Source organism: Brachypodium distachyon, chromosome 3, assembly GCF_000005505.3.
Source record: "Brachypodium distachyon strain Bd21 chromosome 3, Brachypodium_distachyon_v3.0, whole genome shotgun sequence".
Lineage (NCBI taxonomy): Eukaryota > Viridiplantae > Streptophyta > Magnoliopsida > Poales > Poaceae > Brachypodium > Brachypodium distachyon.
In genome coordinates, this window is record NC_016133.3 from 40,354,623 (window position 1) to 40,375,168 (window position 20,546).

At 48.4% G+C, this 20,546-nt stretch overlaps 1 protein-coding gene and 1 long non-coding RNA gene across 2 annotated transcripts; both read right to left on the minus strand.

Moving 5' to 3' along the window:
- Positions 1-4,658: 4,658 nt before the first annotated feature.
- Positions 4,659-5,860, minus strand: LOC100834335 (ethylene-responsive transcription factor ERF109). Its single transcript, XM_003574575.4, has one exon. The coding sequence runs from the start codon at positions 5,725-5,727 to the stop codon at positions 4,888-4,890; it is 840 nt and encodes a 279-aa protein (XP_003574623.1). The 5' UTR covers positions 5,728-5,860; the 3' UTR covers positions 4,659-4,887.
- A 7,895-nt stretch (positions 5,861-13,755) lies between these two features.
- On the minus strand, positions 13,756-15,383 carry LOC112271463. Its single transcript, XR_002964454.1, has 2 exons — positions 14,818-15,383; positions 13,756-14,687 (listed from the first exon to the last, which is right to left on the minus strand). It is a non-coding gene; the product is annotated as an uncharacterized LOC112271463 (long non-coding RNA).
- Positions 15,384-20,546: the final 5,163 nt, after the last annotated feature.

Below are 20,546 nucleotides of genomic sequence, written 5' to 3' on the forward strand. Positions count from 1 at the left end.
GCCCGCCACAGAGCAGGTTTCGGCCCCTTCCCTTGGCTGCCCTCATCCATGACCATGAGGACGGCGCGGTCGCGGATCCTCTGGACGCTCCAACAGCCAGGGTCGCTAAGAAGGGGAGAAAGGAGGTGAGACTGCCCCTCCCTCTGCCCAAACCAACACAGTTATTCTCGCCTCTCGGTGTCGGCGCCCAGGCGGCCACCGCTCATCGCACCTCCCTCCGTCCAGGCCAACACAGCCAGCCTTTGCCACTCTCTCATCTTTGGATGGCAACGAACGCCGCCAGGCCCGCCAGCCCACCACAGAGCAGGTCCCAGTCCTGCCCTCATCCTTGAGGAAGCCCCTGTGCTGCCTGTCCTTCAGGCGCTCCAGCAGCCAGCGAGTTGCCGGGCTGTGGGTACGGACGGGTCAGGCCTGGGCTCGCTGCTCTTCTCCCCCTCTCTTTCTCATTCGCCAGCCACAGATCCCCGGCTCGCTTCCACCACCGGCGTCCGTGAGCTCACTGCTCACCTCCGCAACTGGTCAAATCCCCACTGCCACAGTGCCACCTGCGCCAGTGACTTAGCTTGATCAGGTATTTTTATTTGCATAGTTTCCCATGAGGTGGAAATTTCCAGTGTTATAGGGATTCATGAATCCGTGGGCATGATTCAGGGTGTCTGATTTGGCAAAAACAACTGGTCACATTTAACCCTAGAAATGTATAGATCGTGTTGGATATTCATGGCAAGGAGGGATACACGCACTATTGAATGTTCTTGGCAAGGAGACACACGCACGCGCACATGAGTCAGAGTATTTCAGTAGAACTATAGCATTTTCACTATAAGTAATTGGAGACAGAAGTCTGCTCATTCAAGTTTTACTTTTTCTCTTGTATTGTAACTGAAGGTTAACAAGCCCAAGTTTTCGTCATTGTCAGTATCATAGTCTCGATGTGTAAGTGTGACCGCAATTTCTGTATACTTGTAATCCCCGACGCTGGATGATTTCATTGTTGCATATTTGTTCGGCGCAATGTATCGTTAGTGCAGAGTAGAAAATGACATGATTTCGGCTAAACTCTACCAGATTAAGTTGTGACTGAATTATGCTTTCTTCTGTCTCAAAATGGAAAAGGCTAAGAAGGAAGGTACAGTTTAAATATCCAACCGCTGATGGGGTCGGTACCATCATGCTTAAGAGAAGCAATTTTCTATGCTCACTATTATGAGTTTCCTTTTCACTGAGTCAACTTCTTACCAGCTGCAGTGGTATGAATGTTAATTCCTTTTAAGTTCTAGGTGCTCACCAAAAGTTTTTTTCTGAGTCTGAAGCTGCAATTGATCGAAAATGTTTGTTAGGTTTATTTCTAATTGCCTCCATATAGAAGGTAAATTATTATTTGATTCTCAATGGAAACTTTTCTCAGGGTAAGATAAGATTTTTCTCTGTAGCTTTATTTACTTACGTAAATGTTATTCTCCTGTAAAGTCTTTTGAGTTAACCATTTAAGATAGGTATAAGTTATAACACATGGATTAATTCATAAGCATTTACTATCACTAATACATGTTTTGTAAGCATTACTATCTTAAGCCCTTTAGAACTATCGTTTACAATCCAGGGTGAAGCTAGATTCAATTCTTTGCCTTACAATTGAACTATCTTTTACATCAAAAGATCATAGCTGATGTGTGTCAGATAAAACTTGAGAAATATATGTACAGGTCAAGAAATTTTTGTGCATATCAGATTATCATTTAGCAGAGAGCAGGTCTTGGTCAAGGAAAAGTCCATACTGAATAAGCTCCAGGTGTATATGTTCATCATTCGATACTTGAAAGCTGCAACTGGTGGCAAGGTCATAACACAGTGACCCGTTCTCCGTAACGCTGCCCCTGATTTCACTCATTGAGGTGTAACGTGCAATTTATTGTTGTCAGCAACGCAGCTGGAGAACATGGAAACTGGCTTAAGCTGGTTCTGTACTCGACGTGACTCCACCGTCGAGCGATACCGTGAAGCACCAGACTGGCTTTGCTGACTTACAGTTGTTGTTGTACATATTTTTCCTGATTTAATCTTTCTTAGTGCGAAATCTGATAATTTGCATCAGAGCCTAACCGCACTCTAAACTAAATTGCGATGCTCACATGCTACTCTGATCATGTCATCTACTTTCTGAAATCTGCTTATTTACATCAAACCCGAATATCACGTTATATTGTGTTTTCTCACATGCTATGGTGACCAAATTATTGCTTCCTACTTAATGTGCATACTTCACATGCACCGGCAACAAACTTATCAGGCACGTGTAATGTGTATAAGAATTCTATTGGCTTATGTAGTTTTGTTAATTAGTGGGCTAAGAATTCTATTGGCTTATAAGAATTCCTCCACAACATTTTGTTTTAAATTATATTTCGCCCATGCTTTAGGTTGAAAGAATCCAGATTCGTACTTCCACAAGTAATTTCAAATAAACTTGCAATGCACATGGTAGTTACTAAAGATGTCTACTCACTTTTAGGCGTGTGGATATTACAGTCTCGCAAGAGCATGTTGTTGATTTTTTTAGTTTATTTTGTAAGTTTGATTCTGACTGATGGTGTTTACCCACGATGCTTCTTTCCTTTCCTGTATTGTTTTTTTTTGGAAGGTGAAGAAGCTCTTGCAGAGAAACACCTCTTGGTGTGGTTGTGGAGTCATAGATGCATGACTCCACCCATCAGGATTCAAATCTTGGTGTTGTATGTTTATCGGGTGACTGCGTAGAGGAAATATTGATAGATGTGAGCGGGAGAATATGAAATTTTTGCTCCATCGACGTCTTGCCCTCACAAAGACATGAGATATGTAAAAATCAAACATGATTCGTGAATTATATTTATTTTGTAAAAATCTAACAACAAAGAATGTTATGGTTTTGTATCAATGCAATGTGGTTCCGTAGCAGCACACGGGCACCTTACTAGTGTTTATAGATACATGTAATATTTCGACAAGTAATATCGGTCGGAAAGAGTATATGAATAATCTTTGAAAATAAAATGAAAATAATCAAAAAATGGAGAAAACATAGACCTAGGTCAAACAAGTCTAAGTACATATAGTACATACATTTACAGATGGAGAGAATTTAAATTTACTACCCATGTTTTTAAATATGTAAACACTAATATACGTAATACCAAACAAATGCTGTTTATTATATTTAATAGCAGGCCTAGTGATAGTTGCATACGCTTTTGATTTTTTCTACGAAGCCGCCGATCAAAATTAACAAAGTTTGACTTAAAATAACCCTAAACGTGCTGATATTTAGAAACAGAGTGACTACTACATGGTTATGGAGCAGTTCACGACCACTGGCCCACCGGGGCGTGGCAACATGCGATCGTCACCCTTACATAGGTTCTTCTTGAAGCTGTTCGTCGTGGCAGTCAAAGACTTAACCGACGGACGCATCGACGTGCTGGTCAAAAATTCAAATAAAAGAAAGTCAGCCCGTGCAAGTGCAACGACAGACAGAAAGAAAGTCGGACCCCTTAAAAAACGGTCCTACGGTCTGGTACGACGCGTGCACACGAGGGCCCTTCTAGGAAAAGAAATAGACCGCCCGCAGTTTCCTTGTTCGGCCCAGCCCCCAGCGCTCCGCCGTGCGTCACGTCGCAGCCAACACTTCGATCCCCAGCTGGAACCGCGGCTTCGCTTACGTACGCTGACGCTCTGACGCTGACGCCCACGCTGACGCCTGTGTGCTCGCCCCGCACTCCACGCGACGCTCCCGCGACCGCGAGACCACCGAGACGCACGGAAGAGGCGAAGAAGGGCGAGACAGCTTGCGGCTACGGGTGTCTCCGTCGCCGATTTGACCGTTTCCCGCCGTCCTGCGCGCACCCGGCTGCGTGCGCGACGAGTGGCGGCTTGGCGACCGGGTAAATTCCGCGCCACGGGGACGAGTGGAGGGAGGGAGCTGTGGGCTGGGCTCTGATCTGCGTTGTTTGTGGAATTGTGGGCTGTATGCTGGCGGGGAGTGAGCTGCTGCCGCTCCCGTCGTTCTCCCCGCGGGTGAAGCAGTCTCCCTGAAAAGGACTCCGCTGCCATGGCCAGGAGTAGGGGAACCCGATACAGATGTGTACTCAGAGTGGACTAAAATCTTGCAACAAATTCGATCGTTGGCTGCTTCTTACTGATGATTTTTTAGTTGCTTCGTAAGATTAGATGGCCCTCCAGTGATACAAGATCAGCAATTGGAGGCTGGCTACAACGAGTACGGGCCTAGGAAGTACTATAGGAACTACGGTAGCTATAACAAGCCGATACCGTGTGCTGTCGCCCGTGAGTGAGGTTGCTGCTCACGTCAACGAAATACAGGGCAATCAGACGAAAATTGAAGACATGAATGGGGGGAAGAAATCACACTTTGCTTACAACTACTGTATTCATCTTCATGTAGATATTCTGACTGGTGAAACATGTCCCTGCTCTTACCATCTTTGACACCAAGTATGGCAGGCAACATTTGGGTCAACGATTTGTTTATTGAAGCACCGTACCGCCATGCCACGTGATGGAAAACAGAGTAAATGAATGGTCAGTCACCAAACCTCCGGAACACCATGTGTGTCCCAAAGTACATGCTTTGCATACTAGGCTTTCGAATTCGATTATACTAGTATGTTAATCAGCTCGTGTTCATTGCTGTGAATACGATCAAGTATAGCACACACCCAAAATTTCCGGACTGATACGTACATTTAGTACACCTAGTGATAATTCACAAACTCTGCTTTCGTGCAAATAGTACAACAGAGCCAAAGAAAAGGAGAAAAAACTAAAGGGCGAGATGGACTTTTTCTTTCCAAGCTACTCCAACGGCTAGGATCTAATCTCGCAGGAGGTTCAATTCCAAGAATTGGAAGACCGCGGGAACCAGCTGAGCTCGCCTTCGTCTAGCTTCATCAGGTCCTGCAAGCCATCCCAGAGCTGCTCCCCTGTTTCTTCCCCTCCGTGCTGCTGCTGCTGCCACCCCTGCGGCACGCGGGCCTCGACCAAGTCCTCGCTGGAAGGCGAGGGCGGCGAATACGTATCGGATGATTTAGCCGCGATGCTGCTCCCATCCCCGCCATTGCCGCTGGCGACGTCGTGCTGCTCGGGGAAGGGGAAATTGAGCTTGGCGCGCGGGCCGCGGAACTCGATGGCGGCGCGGTCGTACGCCCTGGCGGCCTCCTCGGCGGTGTCGAAGGTGCCCAGCCACTTGCGCACGGCGCGGCGCGGGTCGCGGATCTCCGCCGCCCATTTCCCCCATGGCCGCTGCCTCACCCCGCGGTATTTGTTCTTCTTGTTCCTCCGCCTCCTCTGCGGCCCCCCTGCTGCAGCTGCTGTTGCTGCTGCCTTGTGCGCGACAGTGTTGTGGTTGCCCAATGCGATCGCCTGATCGGCGGCGTCCCCGCCGCTGCCGAAGAACTCGCAGCCGAGGCACCCGTCCATGCCGCACACGAGGCACACCTCCGCGCGCGCAGGGAAGAGCTCCGGCGGCGGCGTGGTGTACCCGGAGATGACGTGCAGCAGGGCGGCGACCATGGCGGCGTGCTCCTGCTCGGGGGAGAACATTCTGCTGCCGAATGGTGGCGGTGGCTCGGCAATGGTGGAGCCCGGAGACGGGTCCTCGAAGTGGCCGTCGAATCGGATCATGTACTCCTGGTTCGCCCCCATTGTCGCCGCCGTGATGCTGAAGGTCATGTATGTCTGTCTGTTGAACTGTTGTTGCTGCTGCTGATGGAGCTCCTATGTGTGTCTGTCTGAACTCTCTGTTGCTGATGAGTGATGAGCAGGTGTTGTTGTTTGAAGTTAGCGGGAACTGGTGATGGCTGGGGGGAAGGTTTATAACAGAACGTTGACGTCGCAGGGCACGCGGCGCATACAGACAGACACAGGAGACCCGCCCCCTCCTCGTGCACTTTTAGCTAATCCAGAGCTGTTTTAGAGTAACGGGGACCGCGTGAGAAACGTGCGCGTTTATGGGCCTTGGGTTTCTTTATCCCGGTATTGCCCTTTGCTTGCCCTCTGGCTCGGGCGGGGGGGAGTGCGGGACAGCCTGTGGAGGCCTTCGGTGGTGTCACGTGAGGACGTTACGCCTGCGTGACGTTTTGTGGAATCATGGGATTGGATGGGGATTCAAGGATTCAAGAAGTCCGTCCGTTGAAAGGGTCAAAGCGAGGGGTCAAGCAGAAAGACGAGGATCGCGCAGGTGGTGTTGCCTTGGTTCGTCCGACGTGGCGCCAGAGGTCGGTGGCTGGCGGGTCCCTCCCGGGGGAAAGGCTTCCGGAAAATTTGCTGTATGCTTTGGACAGAAGAAAGTGTCTTGTTTTTTCCTCTTTGTGTCTGGAGGCACCCTGTCCTATGTTCTTAGGACATTTCCATGGAACCTCAAATCCTTCATATTTGTCTAAATATGTCCATATGAAAGCTCATGAGCAAAATACAAATTCAATGGAACCCCCATTTATCCAAAAGTGATTCACACCTCTCATTTTTTTCTTCAAATTTGGGGAGATTATTGGAATCATATTTGTGCAAAACTCATCCAAACCCAGTCCACTTGTTTTCTTGGCTCACATGTCAAGACTCATGAAGAAATAAATGGGATTTATCATTGGACAACTTGATACGGAGTATTTTGTTCATCCCATTTTCTCCAAAGACCACTCAAATAAACAAATGAGGAGGACAGACGGGGGATCATCCTTGGAGATGCCCTTGCATGTCATCAATCCAGATTCACGGTATTTCAGCCATGTGCTCATTAGCTGGATCACATCCATATGTAATTCAGGGGCACAGGTGCAGTTGTTGCTATAGTAACTATCTTCAACCGTCTTGATTTTTATTTATTAACTTAATACAATCACAATGACAAGTATCTTTTTAAAGAAAAAAACAACAAGTGCCAACACAGATGGACCTACACTCACACACAACAAGACAATTGGATATAAGATATAAAAAAAACTTTACCCAAACAACTCCGAAGGACGTGTTTAATTGGCCCTTATATATATACTTCTTCAAAGAGGGCATGTTAGATTTCATTAAGACAACGTGTTGACTAAGAATTAATCTATTAATATGTGGCTTGTAAGATATGAAACCACAAGTATTATAAAATACTTTGGATAACAAACCTAACGATACTAATTTCATACCACATGGAGTAAATCACATATTAACATAACAATTTGTGGTCAAAGTTTTGTCTTAATGAAATCTAATATGCTCTCTTTCAAGAAACGAATGAGTACATGTGGTGAAAGTTTTGTCTTGATGAAATCTAAATATGCTCTCTTCAAAGAAGGAAGAAAATGAGTCTATACTAACATGTGAGGTAAGAAGTTTAGGATGTGTAACACGCCACCATGTGTGGGTATATTATGCATTCTGGCGTATTACGCATCTAAGTGTATAACATCTCGGGCGGGTAGTGTAATCAGTAAATCCATTCCTCACAAGGAAGGAGTTGATCAATAATCTGGAAGGCGTGGAGATGCCGGCCAGTACCTAAGGAACCGATGCGGATTACTGCGTACCGTCTCTGTATCAAAAAAAGTCACATTTTGAGATAGACGTTTAGTTTCTTTACATAACTAGAGGGAGGTTTAGCGGTAGCAAATTTAACTGCACAAGGAGAAGGAGGTAAAAGTAAACATTGTGATCCGCATGCAGAAATAACCTCCCTATAAACCTTGCACGTTTAGTTTAACTGTCTAGCCCTGTTGCTGAGCATGGCCTATACATATGTGCGTTTTTTATTCAAGGCACCAAAAATGAGGATCATGTTGCTTAATACCTAGAAAAGAAATCGATTTTAGTGCTCCAAGCCTCGCCATCATGGGGCCCATCGCAGGAACAAACAATAAATAATGTGTACTGGTAATAGACGAGATGCCCCGTCCCGTTTGGTAGCAAAGGCCCAAAGGCTGGTAGCTGGAGTTTAGCAGCGTGGGTGCGCGCGGAGCGGCCGAGTGGAGATAACTCGCTCATCTCACGGCTCAAAAGGCTGGAGTGAAAGCGACGAGGACAGATTGGAGACAGATCCCTGGGCGGCTGGGCGCCGGGCGTGCGTACGTACGTCCACGACGGATAATTTTGTTTTGTTCTGCGGTCAACGTCAAAACTTCGAATATCTTTGCGTTGGAGATTTACTGCTATGACAGCTAGTATATAGTATGGTTTTGATAATTAAAGAATTTTTTTTGCTGGCAGATTGTACTTGTCGACCTAGTCGCTAGCTAGAACCTAATTGGCACGCGATTTTAGTCGAGCCTTACCTAAACGAGAAGCACAAAGTTTTCCATCCCACGACTTATATTGACGGAACTTAAATTTACCCGTAACGTCTGAACTTTTGATAGCTTTGCCTCTCTATCCACTTGAAACGAAAGGTGGCTTTGGATCACCTGGCAATGGTTTTCACGTTTCAGCACAGAAGACATCTAAATCGACATAAGAAAGTTCAGAAGAAAAAAAAATCTCTCGTTAACCTCATAAGAAAGTAGTATATTTTTGATACAGTTTTACCATATTTATATTTTTGATCATCCAGACAAAGTAGTCCCACATGTCAGGTCTACAAGGTAGTGTGGTGCCTCCACGTGGAGGTGCACCTACTAAATACTCTTCAGACCAGGTTTAAAATTTTGAAGATAAGCGAAATTTGTAAATATCATTTTGGTTTTATCTTGATCAAAAAATCATTGAATTTTAGCCAAATTTTGACCAAACTTCGGTTGATTCAAATTTCATTTCTTTCCTTACAAACTGGCCTCACAAGTCAGATCAATGTGGTGCCATTCAATGCGGGCGACCACAAACTGGTGTAGATTAGACAGCTCGAGTGCGGGTGTCCCCTGCCAAGTCGGAAGCGGGGATTCAAAATTTTGATGGGTACTTAAATTTCTTCCACCTCAGAATTTTGAACTACTAAAAAGTCAGTTTGGTGCAAATTTATCTAAATTCAATGAAATTTATAGGGTTGAACACAATATGTTGTTCGTTCCATAAAAAAAATATAAGGCACACATATTTTCCGAGGTGTATATGACTTTAAGTGCATTAGTCCAGTTATACTTGTATTACCGAAACCTAAATTGATACAGTACAACTTAAAAGTATTTTTTTAGATGAATTTAGGTATCAATCAACTTTGGATCACATACTAGTACCTTCATTCCAAAATAGTGCACTCATATAGATTTGTGCACTTGGATTAAGACAACTCTCGTTTCTAGTGCGTGACCATTCATATTGGGTTAATAATAAATATATGTGAGTAGTTATTGACCGGGTGCGGGTACCAAGAAAAAAATGAAATGTTTTGTGAAACAAATGAGAAAAATCTATACACGTCTTATTGTGGACTGGAGGGAGTACAATCGAACAAACATAGTCCACTGTTATTAATCTTTAAAAGTACTTTCGCTTTTATATTTTTGAAGAGAGGAAGTACCATGGTTTTGATTTAACCCCTGATTTGTGCCCCTGCTTTGATTTCATAATGTATGTTCACACTACCTTGAGGTCGAGCGGCGATATCGAATCACACCAAACACTAGAAGTGTATAAACAAAAACGTGCTGCTCATTCTGGTCGGCGATGATCAGCAAGCCAATCATGTCGCATCTCCCCCCAAGGCCATGAGCCCATGAAGGTGGGGGCACGCAGAAGCCTCAGATTCTTTCAGGCGATAATTATTAGTCCTAAATCCCCTTCCGAAAAGAAGAAGGTACAAGTGCGTGTCCCGCCTCGGCACCATCTCGTCCCATATCTGCCGACCTCTTCTTCCTGTCGCTGTCACCAGGGGCCCTCTCTGGTTCAAAACCATGTGGGGATTTTCCTCTTCCGTGCAGATGCGATCTGATCCATGGATCACCGGCCGTGCGCATTGATGCGGCCTCGCGACAATCCAACAACGGCACAACGCATCGGGTGTCGTGCACGCACATTGCCACATGGGGAAAAGGATTAGCTGGAGTTTCTCATCTGATGCAGTCTGAACGACCGGCCGTATTCATGATGGGTGTGTTTGGTTGCCCCGACTGCCGTTGCATCAATTGCATGGTGGGTGCAGCAGCCAAGGATGCAGCAGCTGGGATGCATAGTAGAACTGCAGTCCATTGTTTCGTGTGTTTTGCATACGAGAGCTGCAGCCGGCGGAAACACGGGAAGGAGAAACGGCCGGCGATCCAAATTGAATGGAATTAACCAAATAATTGAACACAGCGGAAAAATCCAACCAAAAGACGCAACAGCCATCAACCCAGTTCGTCAAATAAAATCAATTTGGCGAACTACGAGATCGGAAGGCGGATCCGCCGAAACCAAAATCAATTCGGGGAACAAATGAATTTATTTTTTAAAACCAGTGGGCACCCCCACCGATTTCCATTAGAGAAACCGCCGACAGGTATACAGGAGTTCATGACACAAAACAGAAAAAAAAGGAAACGAAAGAAGTACACGCAAAAGAACTGTCAACCGAAACAAAGATGAGATACATCCCACGCAGGGGAAGCAAAACATCTAGCCGGGAAGAAAACAAAGCCCAGGACATCCAGCCCGGCGACGCAGCCTTCACCCTTGTAGCCTTCGCCTCCCCGGAGCCCAGCCATGTCTTCTTGACAGCGCCTCATAGACCACCTGCAGCAGTGTCTTAACTCCCAGCTCAAACCTTCCTCACTTTGCTTTTCTCTGCAATATTATCCAGGATGAAAGATGGTTACTTATTTGGAAGATAACACTGGCGGGATCTTCAGGGAATAGGTTCTTGAAGCACGCAGCATTCCTAACTTTCCATGGAGTCCACACAACAGCTACCCCTCCACACAAGACCAGCTCACGGTCAGTTGTAAAAGAGTTAAGCCAACTACCCAGGAAATCATGCATGCATTCCGGCGGCCTAACAAGCTGAAACGCAAACATGATCACTTGCCAAGCAAATTTGGCCAAGGGACAAGCAAACCGCAGATGGTCCACTGTTTCTTCCCTGCTGGAAAACATAAATTGAGCATTTCCATGCCAACCTCTCCTCAGCAGGTTGTCCTTGGTCAACACACTGTTCTTCACCAACAGCCAGATGAAGATTTTGACCGTGAGGGGGGTTTTGATGTCCAGATCCCTCTGTATTGCACAACAGCAGAAGCTGTTAACTGTATATACAGGGATCTGACAGTAAACACACCAGTGTTTCCAATCGTCCATCTGACAGAATCAGGTTCAGAACTCAACACCACACTATCAACAATCAGTTGTAGTTGTTCCCACTGGTCTATAGTCTCTCCAACCAACCTTCTTCTGAGTTGGATACAACCCAGGCCCTCAGTTTTAACTCTGTGTAGAGTAATATCTTTGGAGAAGGTGATCAGGAACAGTCTGGGGAAGGTGGAGGCCAAAGGCACCTGATTATGCCATCTGTCCTTCCAGAATAAAGTCTTTCTCCCATCTCCAACAATTCTGATAGAGTACTGCTGGAATAGATGGTTCACCCCCAGCAAACTCTGCCAAAATGGAGAGCAACCCACTCCTGAAGATTGAAGAGCCAACACTTTGTTATTCAAGTATTTCTTTGTCAGTATCTCTTGCCATGTTCCACAAGAATTTTCCAATTTCCAGAGCCATTTGCAAAAAGACTACGGTTCATGTCAGCCAAATCAAGGATGCCTAATCCCCCAGAGTCTTTAGGGAGGCATACAGTTGGCCAGTTCACCGGGTGGTATTTCTTCTTGCCAGCAGTTTCCTGCCACATCATCCTTGCTCTATGATAGTCCCATCTTTTCAGAACTCCTTTAGGTACTTTCAGGAAAGATAGCATATAAAAGGGCACACTACTCATACTTGCATTGATCAAAATAACTCTACCCCCAATAGACAGCAAGTTTCCTTTCCATCCAGCAAGCTTTTTCTCCGACTTCTCTTCAACTGGTTTCCATTGTTTGTTACTGAGCCTTTTCAAGTCAATAGGAATCCCCAAGTAAGTAAAGGGAACAAACGAATTACGAGATAGGAAATCGGATCCGGGACGGCTTGCGGCCGGGACGGCGGTGGTGCGGCGGCTGGAGCGGCTCGGGGACGGGCGGCGGTGGTGGGGCGGCCGCGGACCGCTGCGGATGGGATGGCGGCGGCTCGCAGACGAGAGCGAAGACGGCGGCTCGTAGACGGGCGGCGAAGGTGGCGGCCGGTGCTTCTTGCGGCCGGCGACTGCCGGGGCGGCTCGGGGGCGGGTCCTGCAGCGGAGGAGACGGAGAGGTCGAGCGGAGGAGACGAGGGAGGCGGAGCGGCCGTGCCTGCACGAGAAAAACGCCCGATACCTGCGTTTTCTGAATGCAGGCTCTGGGTGGGCTTTTTGCATCGCGGGTGCAAGTGTCAGGTGCGATGCGAGCAACCGAACGGGCCAATTTTTGCATCGCGGTGCGAGCCAAGGCCTGCGCAGGGAACCAAACAGGCCCGATATAGTAGTACAACAGAGCACAAGCTGCGCCCGGTAACTAACGAGGAGAGCTTGTTTTCGTTATTTCGGTGACGACATTTACATGGCGAAACTGTAATTGCATTGCAAAACGAAAGTTCCGTTCATATAGATTCCGACCACTCTTGGGCCATATTCAGATATATTTTTCTACTACTCCCTCCGTCCAACAAAATATGTTCCAAGTTTGTGAAAATTTGAATGTATCTATGACTTACTGTATAGATACATTTAAATTTAGTCAAAGTTGAAACATTCTTTGTTGGTGTTAGGCGAGAAAAAAAACGAAACTCTCTAAGGCAGAGAGTGTATTTCCTCAACGCGCCAGGGGAAGGAAAAGGATGCGGGCGTGCCAGTGTACTAATGTACACAAAAAAACAAAGATAATAAAGTAGGGAAACATGTATTTTATTAATCTCGTATCGAGAAACAAATTACAAGTTTTTTATAAATAATGCACTCCGTGTGGCCTGCTACCACGGCCAACATGACATGGACGATTGTGGTCTCCTGGTTCACGAGGCCTCGGAAATCTCCCGCTTAATTATGTCCGTAGGTCAAGCCTGCAGACCACCTCCGATTAAGCTGCTGCAATGGTGTCGTCTTCAAGTTTTGTCTTCTCCCTGTGCTTGGTGTAGAAGATGGCGGTGATGAAGCGGAAGAGAGGGGTGGTACGACCCCGCTTCGTCGAGGCTAAGCCACGACCGTTCGACCGTGCAGGTGCCAAACGGCATGCTACGCCGTCTTGTCGATGTACGATGAAGTGTCTAGCTGACACGCGCCTTGTCTAGCTGACACGCGCCTTGTCAGCTAGACAGGTTGAGAAGTGGCCTCCGCCTCGTCGGTACCCGGCCTGTAAAATGTCCGCCTCGTCGGACCGGGCAGAATGTCTTGCTTTTGCCTCGTCGGTGCCCAGCAAGAGCGTGTGAAGTGGTGATGTACTTCATCGGTGCATGGACATGTCGGTGGAGTAGCTTTGCCTCGCTTGTGCTTGGGGAAGATGGTTAGATGGGAGTAGACTTGATGTTGAAGACGAAGATGTAGGTGTTGTCGGAGGTGCAAGAGACCTCGCCATAAGTTGGTGAAGCATGCGCCCAAGTGGGGACGGACGCCACATAGGAGGCCGCCATGAGAAGCGGCGTGCTGATCGAAGTTGGTGAAGAGTGTGCCAATGCGGGCGCCGTGTACGGCAACGTCTCAGTGGACACTGCGTAGAAGGCCGCCATGAGCAGTGGCGTGCTAATTAGAAGTTGGTGAAGAGTGCGCCAATGCGGACGCCGTGTACGGCGATGTCCCGGCGGACATCATGTAGAAAGCCGCCACGAGCAATGGCCTACCAATGCCAAGTTGTTGAAGAGTGCGCCAAGACGGGCGCGCTGTATGGTGATGTCTCAGTGGACACCACATAGAAGGCCGCGGCGAGCGGTGGCGTACCAATGCCAAGTTGTTGAAAAGTGCGCCAAGATGGGCGCCCTATATGGCGGTATCCCAACGGACACTGGGATCCCAATGGACACTGGGTAGAAGGCCGGCCATGAGCGGCGGCGTCACGACGCTGGGTCGGTGAAGGATGCGCCAAGACAGGCGCCCTGTATGGCGGTGTCTCAGGGGACACCACGTCGAATGCAGCCACTAGCGGTGACGTTTGACAGTTGGAGGAGACCTACAGGCCGGCGGGCGCCTCCCGCCGACTCGACAACCTGTTGCTGATGACGACGACCTGTACGCCAGCTCGTCCTGTTCATCAAGGTTGTGCTCCGGCCGCCTGGAGTGGGCACTATGTAGATGTCACCCACATCCGCACCATCATGCATGATGGCGCGCTCAGGCAGATGTCGATGGGTGGTTGATGAAGAAGGCGCCCCGCCCTATCGTGGCGATCCTCTTGTATCTGGCGCCGTCGGCGGTGTTCACATGAACGTCAGCTAGCTTGTCGATGAAGACGGCGCCCTGTTCAGCAAGGTAACGCTCCGTCTGGGACGGGCACTGTGTGGACGTCGCCCACGTCCGCACTGTCGCCCACGATGGCGCTTAGGCTTATGTTGACGGGCTATTGATGAAGATGGCGCTCCGCATCGGACGGGCGTCAGAATGTGGTACACAGCCCAGATGGCAATCACGAGATTGCTAAACTCCGGAGACAAACATATCTCCTCCTGTCCTGCATACACCTCCATGGCACCTGAGTAGACAAGAAAAAAAGAAAGATTGGGGCCGGGATCTTTATGTACCTTGGAGGCTTGGACGAGCGCCTCCATGGCACCTGCGTAGACAAGAAAAAAAGAAAGATAGGGACCGGGATCTTTATGTACCTTGGAGGCTTGGACGAGCGCGTGTCGTCGTGGCCGCGGTCTGGGCGGCCGCATGGCCTTGATGTCCCCGGACTTTGTCTTGGCGCTCCTGGACCTGTCCGCCTTGGGCACTGCCTAGCCTTGTTCACCTCGATGAACCTTACGCGTTGTGGTGTGCGGCGTGCGTCGCCGTGGTGAGGCGTGCTGCCCCTGCGTATTGCCTCCTCCATCCATGTGAACCTGGTTGGTGCTGCTAGGCATGCGTGCTCTGGTACAAGTTCGCCGTCCTGGGCGCGTTCTCTGCTGCGTAGCTCTCGTGGACGATCGATCTGCGCCTCTGGAACACACCTGCTAGATGATGGAGAACACATACCTGCGTCTGGCCTCGTCGGTCTTCTCAGGTTCAATCTGACCTGCGTCTGGTCCTCCTTGGACCTGTTCGCCTTGGGCGCAGCAGCGCGCTGCCCTCGTCTGGCTTCCAGGCGCTCCGTCGATCTCCTGTGCGTGCGTCTGGCGCTGGCGCGACGTCCGCTGCCTTCAGGTGCGGCCAGGGTCTCCGTCCTGCCCTTCGGCTCGAGATGGCTTGCTAGTTATAAGCAACGGGCTAACAGGGCAAGCGGCCTCCTGATTTTCTGTTTCTATCTGTTTGGATCGGACAAGATCGATCTTCCTCAAACAATCGTTATCTCCTTCCTATGTGCTTATCCGGTGCAGCACTGGCCCACCGGCCAGAGGTGCATGTACTGTGACCTTATCGATCAAGCATGCCCCCATTAACATTGCTCTTGTACTGGTTACTAACTTGCCCAGCTAGAATACGTACACGTATACTAGTGCATGCATATGTGCCCGGCTAGTTTCTAAGCTCGATGCACATGCACGTAGTATTTTCATGTCATTCATTTTTCCTTTTGACATAACCAGTCTCTACTGCAGCTGACCATTTTTCTTTTCATGACTTGATCCAATTTCGCGGCGAATTTTGGTACAAAATATCGTCAAACAGTTGGACAGAGGGAGTAGCACTTTTACATGACGAAACTGTAATTATCGCACAAGCTCACGCTCAGGCATCAGATATTTTTTCCTAGCACAGTGGTTTAGGCAGCTGAATTGGCATCACCGTATTCACATTTTTCAGCCCCCCAAGAAACTTGGGCCTCTGAAAACAGTTGTGGCCTCTGCTTAGTTAGCGATGCCTGAGCAGCTCGGAGGTTGCAAGCCCACTACTGTCTACCGGGACGAAGCTGACAGAAATCTCGCTCTCTTTTGGTTTAAGACTAAATTACGTAACACCACCGCATTATAGATAGGGTTTCACATATGTATCAGTTTTCGTTTTAGTTGCAAAAAAACCACCGGATTAGCGTAACCTCTCGGTCGCTATCGTCTAAGCCCGTTTCTGACAGGTATGGCCCACTGTCGGGCCAACGTGTTTTACCAGCTCAGCCTCCAGCGGGGTCTCTTTCTCCCCACCCAGCCGTCCCTGCTCCTTCTCCGGCGAGAATGCCGAGCTCGAGTAGCCTCCTCCCTGCTATGCCGTGCGCCGCTCGTGTTGCTGCTGCTCGCCCGCGCGCCCCCGCGCCATGCACCGCTCGTGTCGCCGCTCGCGCCCCGGCACCCCAGGCCCTATTGCTTTGGTCGCCTGCGCGCTGGCGCGCCCCACGCGCTGCTGCCCCCGCGCGCCCACGCCCTGCTACTCCGCTAGCCCGCGCGCCCTGCTGCGCACCGCCGCGCCTCATGCTCGCCCGCGCGTCGCTCGTGTCGCTGCTTGTCCGCGAGTTACTGCTCCACGCACCGCTGCGTCGCCGTGCGGCTCTCCGACGATCGCGGCAGTGAGAGCCCATCGACTTTCAGGTTGGGAAGAGAGAGAGAGAGTGCAGGGATGAAGAAGAGATAGTTGCCACGGTGGACGCCACGTTGGTCTGACCGGTGGACCCGCCTCGTTATAAACGGGCTTAGACGCTAGCGAGCGAGGGGTTACGCTAATCCGGTGGTTTTTTTAACAAAAACAAAAAATGATAACTGATACCTATGTGAAATTCTAACCCCTAACGTGGTGATTTTTTGTAATTTACTTTTTGATTTAAAGGCGAACTCGGCATTTTATTTTTTTAGTAGGACTCGGCCCTTTTATCTTTCTGGGGGAACTTACTAGTCCCAAACCGCCTCATGGGGTGATTTTCTGTGGATTGTCGGGTTAAAATTAAACGGTTTTTAAAAGCCTATGCGTTTTCTCGGGCCAATACTTTGGGCCTCAATCATCGGCTGGCTGATTGGCCTTCTCTACCGTACTCGTATCGCCATGGCCCATCAGCACTGGACTGGACTGGAAAGCTAACACAAGGACAGGGAGATTCCTCAAAAACAAAAAAAAACAAGGACAGAGAGATGAAGTGGAAAGAAACTCTGCTCGGATGCTCCTGCAGAGACATGACAAGGACTGTAACTTTGGGATCTCGGATTCGGCTTTTGCTAGATGCTGCAGCACGTACGTGGCTTTCTACTCATCTCATTCTCAACTTCCTTTTTCCTGCGTCCTTGGGCCTTGGCTCGTCGCCTTTTCTCGGCATGTGCACGTCCGTCCGCGACCCGTGGATATGGTATGATCATAGAGATTACGAATGTACTCCTACCAGACTACGAGTATATAGGTCTCGAATCTCGATCGGCCACTCACAAGTCGCAACCCGCAAGCTTGTTGCAGGGAATAATGCGTCTTCCTGGTGATCTTTGTAATAGCTGCTGCAGCGATCACTGCATGCCGTGCAATGATAGATGTGTTCACTGAACGCAAGGTTGGGTTATGTTTTGGTCAGGGACCATGATGGCTGTTTACTTTTTTTCTTCAGTCTGGTTTAACTGAAAATATCTTCCAATGGGCGACGCGGGCGCCGGCGGCAGCTCGACAGAGACTGCCCGCGACATGCATGATTGGGAGCTCTCTTAACATAGGCAATCATTCATTTTCCCTACCCACTATCGAAAAAATGTCCTTGATATCTCCTAGGCGTGTCACTAACCCGCACTGAATCGAGGAATATATATGCAATAGCTCGTGGCTGGATTAAGACATGCCATTGTAGGAAGCCAATGCATGGTCCCCTAGACTGGCAATGGTCCCCTAAATAAGGACATGCCATTGTAGGAAGCCATTCAGACATGCAATAGCCCCCCCCCTTCCCTTTGGCATGGCGGCCGTTCTGTGTCTTTGGCTCTCTGCACGTCGTCCTCGATTTTTATTCCATCCTGCCGGGACCTGGCTGGTTTGAGGTGCTTTACTGCTTTCATCGGCATACCTTTTTAGCAGTTTCTAGGATCCGAGTATGTGTCCTTATTTAGATCGTGAAGTGTGCATATGTTCATGATACGATGAAGGATCTGTTGGTACCATTGGGGATTCTGAACTGGCGTTGGCTGCACCACTGCCACACACCTCGTACGACTTCGTGTATGAATTCCGGCCATTTGAGTTGCGGTGGATAGCGTTGTTAAAGTAATGCATTATTTTTCTCGCAAGAAAAAAGTGATGCATTATTCAAAGATCGTTATCTTCCTTGGAGAATGGTGTTCAGAGATCATACTATCAGGATAAGATTAAGAAAGTACTAGCCGCATCGAGCCACATTCAGAGATCATACTATCAGTTCTGCCTGACCATAGGTCCATAGTATTACTGGGCATGGGTGGCCCGGCCCGGCCCGAAGACCGGGGTCCCGGGCCAGGCCCGGGTTTCACTTTTCCGTTTCAAACCTGGCTTGAAAGCTTGGAATGACTAAAACAGGTATTTTTAGGGAAAATAAGTATAAAAACCATTTGTTTATTTTGAAAATAATTATTTTAATGCTAACAAGGCCATTTTCCGTTTTTTAAGTACTTATGCTGGGATGCACATAATAATGTGTGAATTATGTCGCATGGTTATAAGTTACAACCAAACGTTTTTTAGGCAGATTAAAACAAACTTCAAAATAGCGATATCATGTTTGTATTTTGTTTGCTCTGAATAGACTGGTATGATCAACATATTAGCCATTGTGGCCCACCGACCACAGTATCGGTCATACGCCAAAACCACAGTGTGTGAAGCCTTGAAACCAACACGCACGGGAACGGAAATTCCTAGCCGCATCATTAAATAAGAAATTTTCCATTGTCGACGCTATTCATCCATTTGATTTAAAGAAACGAAAGAAGGAAAAAACAAAAGAATTTTTCATGTGATCTCAGTTTAAAAAGAAAAATAAAGGATTTTTACAATCCACATGTACGTCTTTTTTGTATTCCTTTGCATGAAAACAAGCCAAAAATATTTAGTGACATACTAACATTAATTAGAACTTTATGTTTGCATGTGGTTTGACTTAATTTGACCATGTTTAATAAGTTTTCGGAATTCAGTGAATAAGAGTGGCCCTTGATTTCCGGGATCAACTCCATGCATCCAGATAAAACCTTAAACGACCATGGATCGACCTCTGGTTCCAGATCGATCCATCCATCCCCATCTTCGACATTACCAAATCACGGCCTTGACCTGAAATCTTGGAGCACAGCTTACACGCCTGTCTCGACGCAGCTGACATATCACATCAGAGGAGAAGGAACCATCCATATATGCACCCATCAACCCGGGGCAATCAGGCGCCGACATTGCCGTGTCCCCTAGGGGCCTACCGCTCCCAACGTGAGGCGAGCCGCTCCTCCGTCGGCGCATCGTACAACCCCCTGTCGTCGTCTTGGCACGCGACAGCCAGAAAAAAAAAAACCCGATCAAGCAGCTCGGTCGCGGCCGGGCACGTACGTACTTCTCGTCAGGTCCATTTCGGATCTCCTATATATGGGCCGTCGCCGTCGTGCCTGCGTCCCCAAAGGACAAATCGGGCCTGGCCGTGACGTATGGCAAGGGGCGAGCCTCGCAGAAGTAGCCCGGCCTGACAGACCCACATCTTGTGTGCCCAGGAAGTTAATACAACTCCCGATATGTACACAGGCAGAAGCAGCCGTCGTCTTCTCCCATGCGTGTTTTCGTTTTCACGAGTCTATTAATTACCGCGGTCCGGCCGTACTAGTTGTCTATACGAAGATGACAAGCTACGAGGAAAAAAAATCTGTGCAATGCAATGCCATGAAGCGGTTCTAGATCGGCCTCGAACCGTCGAGAGCGCACGGTGACACCGACGCGAGCACGTACGTACGGCCGCCGTCGAGCCGTCAGGCATATTGGATCGGTTCTTCAGGGCAGAAGATGACACCGGCCGGCCGGGGGGTTGTGGTGAATGGCGTCCGGGCTTCTGTACCTCCCGGATCCCAGGCACTGTACATGCGGTGATCTTCCCAGGGAGGAAGGTAACATAAGAGAGCTGCTTGGATTGACAAAACGAGAAGCAAACCCTGTGTCTGCGTGTGGATTGCGGAGAACGGTCTTGATCCGTTCCCGATGCATCTCGAGTTCTCTTTGACCGATCGTGAGCCGTACACGCAAGGAGATTGGCCGGCATGGCCTGAGCAGTCATGTAGCAACAATAAGCCACGTACGACTCAACTTGCCACGCGCGCATGTGGTTTCTTGATCCTAGTGGCACGAGGTTCAGAAATAAATTTGAGTCCATGAATCTATATGTTGATAACACGATGTTTCTAGATAATTGAAGATTTTATTTCGGGGTCGTTGCACCAAGACATGGAGTAAAAGGAGTTTCTTCACACCTACGTATAGCTCAAGAACAACAAGGAAAGATGCACGAAAC